Raw genomic sequence first — 10,549 nt, 5'->3', positions numbered from 1 at the left:
CTACTTACATTATTTGACAGTTATTACCAACTTTAAGGAAAATACTTGTGCAATATGTTCCTACAGATAACAGAAATGTACCATAGTATTGTCTTTTTTGTTTTTTTTTTTGGTTTCTCTGTTACATAATTAGACCAGCTGGGAAGTTTAACTATAGAGAGAGGCATGTGTGTGTTTATTTAAATTAGAAAACATAACAATTACAGAAGAATGCAGAGAATACAAGAAACATCCAGCTTGCCACTACCCAGAACTAACAAATATTAACCCTCTGTCTCGTTTGCTTTTTATCTTTTTCTTTTAAAAGAAATCAAACATAGATATGGTTGAAGTTCCCTTTCTACCTTTCCTTAGTCCCTTTTCCTTCCTTCCTTCATGTTAGGCAACCACTATGATGGAATTTACATGTCTACTTTCTGTACATAATTTATATTGAAAAGTGTACATATTCGTGCTATATACAGTATTTTAAAATATTTCTGAGACTTGGGTTTTTAATTAAAAATTTTAGAAGTCAGAGAGTACACATAAGAAATTTGGAAAGTCTTTTTGGATATGACTTTATTTAAAATATAGGCAGGTCTGAATTTTGATATCAGGCATTTTCCATTGAAAACAAAGTATCATTTTTTTGTGGGTAGGTACCCAAAACCAGTTATCCAAAGTTGCCTCTTATTTATATATGGTGACCCACGATGCAGTTGAAGTAGGTGATGTTGTCCCTGCTGCTGCTAATACCCCTTCCATCATTTACTGTCAAACGTGGTGCTGAGTGCTTTACACTTACAGTATCTCACCTAAATCCTTAAAATAACCCTGTGAAGTAGGTATTAATCACATGTTACAGATGAGAAATTTGAAACACAGAAAAGTTAAAAAGTTGTTCAGGATAACCCAATTGATAAGTGATGGGTTGGGATTTAAATTAAGGTTTGACTCCAGAAGCTGGGCCCTTCATTATAATGGACTGCTTTTAATACTACTGTGGAAATTAATCATCTTGTCAGATTATATTTATGCGAAAAAATATATGTTCACATGTCCTATAGCAGACTGTAGGCATTGTCTTCTTGCTACAATCACCTCAGAACCTATTCCCTGTCCCGAAGCTCTGAGCTACTGGTCATAAATCTCAGATTGAAGCAAGGACTATATAGCAGAGTAGGAGAAGACATCTGGGCGTTGATTTTTTTTTTTTTTTTTTTTTTTGAGTAGACTATTTTTAAGACCAGTTTTAGGCTCACAGCAAAATTGAATAGAAAGTACAGAGAGTTCCCACATACCCCATACCCCACAAATGCACAGCATCCCCCACTGTCAACATCCCACACCAGAATGGGCATTGATTTTTATGATAGTCAAATAGAAGATGAGAATGCAAGCAGAAGACTAGGGAAAGCAGAAGGAAGACCACGTGCAGCATTTAATTCTCCCTTCTCTCCCTTTACTGTTTTTAGTATTGATACCACAGACCTTATGCTGTCGTGAACCAGCCTTAGCGTGAGGTGAGAATTAGAAATTCAGTATGGATGGTGGTTGATTTCTGGAAACTCCAAACATAGGAGAAAGGAAAGGACTTCCAGTAGGGAAATTGTGAGCAGTAGCATTGTGTGAGAGGAAGGAGTCTTATGGTTTGTAGATTGTCTAGCTAGCCCTTTGGAAATATGAAGGAATGTTGTAAACCAGTTATGTTTCTGGAAGAATGTTCCATTTGGAATTTCTGGTTTCTGATGTGAGCGTCCTTTTTGTTTGTAAACCATTAACCCAATTTTGGGTTATTATGTATTGTATAGAATTAACTTCCAGTTTTTCTTTTCTTTTCTTTTTTTTTTAAAGTTCATATGAGAGATCCTAATAATCAACTTCACATAATTAAAAATTTGAAGATAGCAGTAAGCAACATTATCACCCAGCCACCTCAGCCTGGAGCCATTCGGAAGCTTTTGAATGATGTTGTTTCTGGCAGTCAGCCTGCAGAAGGATTAGTAGCTAATGTGATTACGGCAGGAGATTATGACCTTAACATCAGTGGTATGTAACAAGGTTTATTTTTTTTTTAATGAATTTTGTTTGTTTGTTTGTTTGAGAAAGTAATTCTTTGACTTGGAAGATCAAGCAACAAATATTTAAATGCTTACTGAATGCTAGAGCATGTGAATACAATGTTGAAAAACAGTCCCAGGAACTTTGGCTCTTTATTTTATTCCCGTACCTAAAGTAATATGTAGAACATAGATGTGACAAATACTTGTTGAATGAAAGAACTAGCAGCAGATAAAAAATGAGACATTTTTTTTGTGACATAAGTAATATAATTAATTAAAAAGCATTAAGTTTATTGTATTTTTATCTTGCTTGGCATTAAGTGGAGGAAATGTTTATAAAATATAAATAAATATATAATCTTTTATGAGTGCTTCTTAATCTGATTTGAATGGTAAATGTTTTCATAACAAGACTGGTAGGTGAAATTATATATTAATATGTAAAGTGAGTTAGCAGGCGGGTGTGGTGGCTCACGCCTGTAATCCCAGCACTTTGGGAGGCTGAAGGGAGGATTGCTTGAGGCCAGGAGTTTGAGACCAGCCTGGACAACATGGTGAAACTCTGTCTCTACAAAAAAAAAAAAGTTTAGCCGGGCATGGTGGTGCACGCCTGTAGTCCCAGCTATTCGGGAGGCTAAAGTGGGAGGGTCACTTGAGCCCAGCAGTTGGAGGTTGCATTCAGCTATTTTTGGGCCACTGCATTCCAGCCTGGGTGACAGAGGGAGACTCTGTCTCTTAAAAAAAAAAAAAAGTTAGTTAAAAGTGTTTAGTGTAACTCTTTTACAGTATTAAAAAGTCTTAACTAATTGAAGGACATGGGATAGGTTTTTTAGAGGGAAAAGATTAAAAATACATCATCTAGGCAGGCGTGGTGGCTCACGCCTGTAATCCTAGCACTCCGGGAGGCCAAGGCTGGAGGAGGATCTCTTGAGGTCTGGAGTTCAAGACCAGCCTGAGCAAGAGCAAGACCCCATCTCTACTAAAAAGAGAAAAAATTAGCTGGGCAACTAAGAAACAAAAAATTAGGTGGGCATGGTGGTGTATGCCTGTAGTTCTGGCTACTCCGGAGGCTGAGACAGGAGGATCGCTTGAGCCCAGGAGTTTGAGGTTGCTGTGAGCTAGGCTGATGCCACAGCGCTCTAGCCTGTGCAACAGAGCCAGACTCTGTCTCAAAAAAAAAAGGTACATCATCTAATTACTATGTTTTAGCAGCCTAATAAAATAATCTTTTTGGCCATATACTTTATGCTGTGCTACTTTAATACCTCCTAATTGTGTTTTTAAAGATTTTCCTAAACATATGCAGAGAACTTACGGGGCATGTTTTAGGTCACAAACTTAGTTGGTTTTTTAACTTGTATCGTTAGAAATATTTGCAGAATTATTTTGTTTAAGTGTTCTATAATTTTTCTTAATTCTTTGCTATTAATTTTAATTCCAACAAGATAGGTTAACTTGATAATTTTAAGTTTAGAATATTATGAGTACCTTTACCAATCAAAAGAATCTGAATTTTAGGATATAGTACATATTCGAGTAGTTCCTGGCATATGTTTTCAACATGAGGCAAAAATTTGGATATTTCTCTGAGAAAGTAATGGAATTTGAACTGTTTTCTTTTCATCAGTGTTGTATTGTGAAGGGCAAATGAATCAAATGACAGAGTGTCCAAGTTTTTAATACCACCATAGCCATTAATTAATCAGATAACTTGAATAAGTCACTTTGTGTTTCTGAGAATGTTTCTGTCTTGATAATAAACAAGTTTGATTAGATTCTTTCTAAGGCTTCTCTCAGACCTTTAATTCTGTCATTCTGTTTTATGGGATCTTAACATTTTTGTTATTCATGCAACAGATATTTATTAATCTGCTGTATGCTTTGTATTGAGATATAAAGATTAATAAGACATACTTTATAAGTTCACAGTCTGGTAGGGAGACAAACGTGTTAATCAGTAATTATATTACATTCCAATTATAATACATTATAATCATAGTACACTATAATAGAGATATGGCGTATCTGGTATGCCAAAGTGCCAGGGGGACCTAGAGAGGGGTTACCTATCATATTAAAAAAATATATATCTTTTTTTATAATGCAAGTATTTTGTTAACCTCCAAAGTCCATATGCCTTTTACTTTTAAAAAATTTAATTTATCGGCCGAGCGCGGTGGCTCACGCCTGTAATCCTAGCACTCTGGGAGGCCGAGGTGGGCAGATTGTTTGAGCTCAGGAGTTCGAGACCAGCCTGAGCAAGAGCGAGACCCCGTCTCTACTAAAAAAAAAAAAAATAGAAAGAAATTATCTGGACAACTAAAAATATATAGAAAAAATTAGCTGGGCATGGTGGCACATGCCTGTAGTCTCAGCTACTCGGGAGGCTGAGGCAGGAGGATCCCTTGAGCCCAGGAGTTTGAGGTTGCTGTGAGCTAGGCTGACGCCATGGCATTCACTCTAGCCAGGGCAACAGAGTGAGACTGTCTCAAAAAAAAAAAAAAAAAAAAAAAAAAATTAATGTATCAAAATGATATAATATATGCACATAGACATAATGCTGAAAAGACTTATAAGGGAAAAAAAACAGTGATCTGCTCCCTGCCCCCACCCTACCAATTCTTTTAGTGTTTTCCTCTGGTATTTGTTATGTTTTCTAAGTAATATTTTTATATGCCTCTCTATGGCTTAATAAGTTTTTCATTTTATTTATTGATGTCTCATTATGTTTGATAAGGATTTAGCTTATTTCCTTTTCCCCATCTCATAATTTTTGGTTAATATTCACTGTTATAATATTATGACTAAATATTGTTCACTTCTTCACTGCTGAGCCATTTTTGGGCTTTTCTTGTACGGTATTTGTTTTTATAGAAGTTAGTAATTGTCTTTTTAAAAACATTTTGCTCGGAGTTCCTTGCATCTCTTGCTAGTCTCTCAAACTTCAGTAGGATTTTCTACTTAACAGATTAATTTGTCAAATAACTCACTTATCAAGATTTCTTTCTAGAAGTCTTCTCTCTTTCTACTCCATGCATTCTCAGTGGGGATGATATCATCCCCCAGTGAGTTGAAAATTGGCCCTGGAAGGCAGAATATCTCAGATATAATATATAATGGTTTGGGCTCTCCAAAGGGTCATGGTACATAAATAGATACACAATATATCTGTGGTATTACTTAAAAAGCTTTGTTGGTGGTGGGAGAAAGCGATTAGGAAAAAAGTCTAAAAACACTCATTAGGGGAAAAATTATGAAGTAAAAGTTGAGAAACACTATTTTATTCCATGATGAACTGGTTATTCTACAGGGCCTGCTTCCCAGCTGTCATCCTGGGGATTTCCTTCCTTTCTGTTCTTGGTAGTCTTTCATTCACATCTTTTTTGTATTTCCTTGATTTGCTGAAGGACATCTCCAGTAGCTTCCTGAGAGAGGCTGCATGAAAAATAAAATTTTTGAGAAATTAATGTCTTAAAATGTTCTTATTTTATATACTTGATTGATAGTTTGGCTATATATGTTATTAGTTAGAAATCATTTCCCTCTGAATTGACCCTTTTTCTTCTAGCTTCAAGTATTGCTCTCAAAAAGCTGAAAGCTATTATGATACATATCACCTCATCCCTCTAACTTTTAGAAGCTCTTTATCCCTGCTACTTTGAAATTTCATGTTGGACATGTTATAACTCCATTTTCACTCACATTACTGAGTAGCTTCTTTTGACAGTCTGGCCATGTATACTCTTTAGTCCTGAGAAGTTAATTTTCTTCTTTCTTTTAATTTCTTCCCCATTATTTTCCCTATTCTTTCAGAAATTATTATTAGTTCAGTGTAGAACTTCCTGAGTTGATCCTCTAATATTCTTATCTTTTTTTCTAATATTGTCCATTTCTGTCTTTTTGTTTTACTTTCTGGGTATGACTGTCCTTGATTTCATCTTCTGACTCTTCTATTGAAATTTTAATGTTTGCTCTCTTTTTTTGTTTTTTCGAGACAGGGTCTTGCTCTGTTGCCCGGGCTAGAGTGCAGTGGTGTCATCATAGCTCACTGCAACCTCCAACTCCTGGGCTCAAGTGATCCTCCTGAGTAGCTGGGACTATAGGTGCATGCCATCATACCTGGCTGATTTTTCTATTTTTTGTAGAAACAGGGCCTCGCTTTGTTACTCAGGCTTTTCTTGAACTACCTCAAGTGATCCTCCCACCTTGGCCTCCCAAAGTGCTGGGATTACAGACGTGAGCCACTGTGCCTGGCCACCTTCTTCTTTTTTGTTTTTTCTTGAGACATTTTTTTGTTACCTGAATTTTCCTTTTTTTGCCATGCAGATCTTGTTTTATGTTGTAGTATCTTAACTCTGAGGATATTAATAAATTGTTGTTGGCTTCTTTTTGTTTTTAAGTTTTCTTCTATCCTGTGCCTTTTCTTCCATTATATTATTTTTATTTTGTTTGTTTTGGCCTTTTTTTCATGTTGGAAAACTTTCCTCAAATGTTTGGTGAGCCTATGGCATTATTTTCTATTTCAAATGGAGGCGTTAAAACACTGACTGGGCATAAGAAAAGCCTATCAGTGGACTTCTTTATTGTTTGGTAAGGCTATGGCTAGGCTTGAGGGTTGCAAAGTTTTTATTATTAATACTTACACTTTTTTTCTTAGCGGCCATATAATTTCTCCAGAGAAGGATTCTCACATGTACTATCTTTATCCTAGGGGGCCTTATTTAATTTATATTTTTAAACAGTCTATTAAAGTGGTTTGGTATATAGTCTGTAGGAACAATATAGTCATGATTTGGTTGTGAGAAATTATTTTATCTAATTATATTACTTGTATTCTCAAGTCCCTGTCAACATGTCCGCATAAGGGAGGATGCAGTGCTATTTGCTTTGAAAAGCAGGTGGAGGCATTACTATAGCTGGACTTTGTAGGCAGATTTTTAAAAGAATCCCAAGTGGTCAGGATAAACTACATACCAGAAGAAAACAATTTCTTCATCTTTTTCCCCTACTACAATAGGGCACCTCCTTTAAGGTTTATTTTTATGTTGGCTTTGAAGACTGGGAATGAGATATGAAGTACTGAATTCATTTTAGTAAAATTCTATTATAACAGTACAATACTGTTTGGAGACTATAAAGAAGTGATTTTATCCATTTTAATAAGGTATTAAGTCTCTAGATGTCCGGAAGTATGCTTCTCATTTTTACCATTAATGTGAGTCAGCATACTTTCATCTGTTCTGTTTAAGAAACAGATGTTAGATATCTACCTCATAAGCCTCTAGCTTCACAGTGCCATGTTTTCTTCATCAGATCAGTCAATTAAAGCTAATATTCCTTGGTACAGTAATTGGAAAGACACATTGATGGAGTTGAAAGAATCTTCATCATACACAGGTATTTCTTGTGGTGATATCAGTTTCCAGATTGTTCTCCCTCTACTCCTTGCCTATTATCTTTTTTCCCAGTCAGCTACTATTTTGCATTCATCCCAATTAACATGTCTGTCTAATTTTTCTAAAATGAGGCCGGTCTTTTGATGCTTTTTCAACTTTTGTTATCTGTTATCTCTTCTGTTTACTCTTGATTTACAACATTTGCTAAATCCAGGCATGGTCTTTGAATAGTATAGTTTGAGCTGCATCTTATTTTAGTAAGAAGGAAGAACATATTATCCTTCCTTACCAAGACAAGGTACATTCTGCTTGGAGAAACTTTTAGTAGCACGCTTTAGTAGCATTATTGCTGTTTCAGTTCCAAACAAAGAACATGTGGAGATGGAATGGGCTGTGAGCAAAATAGTGAGCTTATCCCAAAATAAGTATTAGGTTATTAAGTATGAAGTGTCCAATTTCCTTAAGTGCTAAGTTTGACAGTTGATATCTCTGACATTTCACTTTGATGCTTTTGTTTTTTGTTTATTGTGAAGGTACATACTCATTCTTTCAAATGCATGGTTTGGCTTGTGGTTATCTTTCAAAAATTTTTTTACAGCAATTTTTGTGAAGCCGTGGATAAGTCAAAAATTCATGTTATTTTAGAATATGAGTTCTGTTATGGAACAAATCTAGCACAGACAGCTCAAAATATCAACAAAGTGTTTGGGAAGGATGTAGCTAATGAACACGATACATTGATGGTTTGAGAAGTTCCATTCTTGTGATTTTAATCTTTAAAATGAGCCACGGGGGCGACCTGGGACCAAGGTGGATAATGATGAGCTGAAAGCTGTAGTGGAAGGGAATCCATCTCAACCTACGTGTAAATTAGCAGCAAGGTTTGATGTTGCTATTCCAATAATATTGGACCATTTGAAACAAATCAGCAAGGTAAAGAAGCTGGACAGATGGGCTCTGTGTGAATTAAACAAACATCAGAGGAGGAATCGTCTGGAAGCTTGCCTTTCTTTGCTGTCATGACATAAAGGTGAACCATTTCTACACCATATTGTTACATGTGATGAAAAGTGGATTCTTTTTGACAGTCGTAAGCATTTGGCACAATGGTTGGATAAAGATGAAGTGCCGAAACACAGTCCAAAACCAAATATTCATCAGCAAACGTTAATGATGTCTGTTTGGAGGTCTAGCACTGGTATTATCTACTACAGCTTCATGAAACCTGGTCAGTCAGTTACAGGGATGTCTACTGCAACTAATTGGACAAAATGATGCGAATGCTTGTGATTAAGCAGCCGAGATTCGCCAGTAGAGACAGGCCAATCTTCTTGCAAGACAACGCTAGACCACATGTTACACACACAACACTGCTCAAACTACAGAGCCTGGACTTGGAAACTCTCTATCATCCACCGTATTCACCAGACTTTGGACCAACACTTCTTTCAGGCTTTGGACCACTTCTTGCAAGGAAAATATTCAGCTTCCAACAAGCTGTGGAAAATGCCTTTCTCGATTCCATTGCTGCTCGCTCTCCAGGCTTCTTCGCTGCTGGCATAAACAAGCTGTCATTAAGATGGCAAAACCGTCACTAGTTTAGGCGCATACTTTATTAATTGTGCTGCTTCTTGTTTGAGAGATAATAAACTGAACTTTTTTATAATGTCAAAATTGGACATTTCATATTTAATGCCCTAATACAAGAGAATTTTTAAGGAAAGAGTTTTAAAATCTTCTGTTACCATAAAAATTTTTAAAAGTACCATTTTCCCTCCACTTTCTGGAAAAAGTATTTGAAAAAGAAAAAAATAGTAGGGTGTCCTTGATTTATTGGCATTTAACAAAATTGAAGGAGGACTTCCAATTTAGCCTTTCAAGGAAATATATGGCTGAAGGGAAAACTTATCAACTTGAGTGTGACCTGTAAGAAGGATAAAACCCATTTTGCTGTATATATTTTTAAATTTTTCTTTTTTTCCTCATATCCGTAGCTGAGTATCCAGTGTCTTGCACCACCAGTATTTGGAAAGTTGTTATTTCAATTTAATAACTTACGGGCTGGGTAAAGTGGCTTATACCGATAATCCCAGCACTTTGGTAGGCTGTTTGCCTCAAGACAAATGTAAAACTGGAGCAGTTTGGACAACATAGCAAGACTCTGTCTCTACAGAAAATTTTTTACAAAAATTAGCTAGGTCTGGGTTGCACATGCCTATATCTAGCTACTTGGAAGGCTGACGTGGGAGGATAGTCTGAACCCAGGAGTTGGAGGTTACAGTGAGCTATGAGCATAACCCTGCGCTCCAGTGAGACCCTGTCTCAAAAAAGAAAAAAAAGAACTTGTATATGTCTCTATGTGTGTATATTTTGCTTTCTTTTTGATTTGATTTGATTTTTAATTTACATAGTTCCAAAGGCAGAACTATAAAGCAAGATTCAGGGAGATTTAGCCTGCATTTGTGTCCCCTCCTCATCTCCTCTCCTCTTTCTCTTCTTTCCCTTATAGATAATTAAATGTATTAGATTTATCCTTCTGTTACTTATCTTTGAAAATATAAGCAAATTTGTGTATGGCTGTTTATATTTTCTTTGTTACACAAAAGTTCATTTTTATGCTTTTTTCTACTTTTCTGCTGTTGCTTTTTTACACTTAACAATGTACCTGAGAGAGCACTTCATAGTAATATATAGAGATTTTCCCCTTTCTCTTGCAGTTGCATAGTATTTCCATGTAATAGATGGGCCATAATTTATTTAACCACTTCCCTCCTGATTGACTTGTGCATTTTCTAGTCTTTCTGTGTTATTATATGTAGTTTTGCAAAGAATAACTATTTTGAAGATCTACTTTATTCAGAACTCCCAACGCCCACCATGAAACAATCCTTTTTTCATAATGTATTTCTTTTCTTTTCTTTTTTTTTTTTGAGACAGAGTCTCACTCTGTTTCTCAGGCTAGAGTGCCGTGGCTTCAGCCTAGCTCACAGCAACCTCAAACTCCTGGGCTCAAAGCGATCCTCCTGCCTCAGCCTCCCGAGTAGCTGGGACTACAGGCATGCGCCACCATGCCCAGCTAATTTTTTCTATATATAGTTTTAGTTGTCC

At 36.1% G+C, this 10,549-nt stretch overlaps 1 protein-coding gene across 1 annotated transcript in view; it reads left to right on the top strand.

Moving 5' to 3' along the window:
• The window catches only part of TRAPPC8 (trafficking protein particle complex 8), a 150,283-nt gene that overhangs the window by 16,027 nt on the left and 123,707 nt on the right, over positions 1 to 10,549 (top strand). The window contains exon 2 of the mRNA XM_012656570.1: positions 1,837 to 2,031. Within this exon, the coding sequence (XP_012512024.1) occupies positions 1,837 to 2,031 (195 nt within the window). The remainder of the gene's footprint in view (positions 1 to 1,836; positions 2,032 to 10,549) is intronic.

This window comes from Propithecus coquereli, unplaced genomic scaffold (assembly GCF_000956105.1).
Source record: "Propithecus coquereli isolate 6110/MARCELLA unplaced genomic scaffold, Pcoq_1.0 Scaffold51, whole genome shotgun sequence".
NCBI lineage: Eukaryota > Metazoa > Chordata > Mammalia > Primates > Indriidae > Propithecus > Propithecus coquereli.
This window is presented reverse-complemented; position numbering and strand designations above follow the sequence as displayed.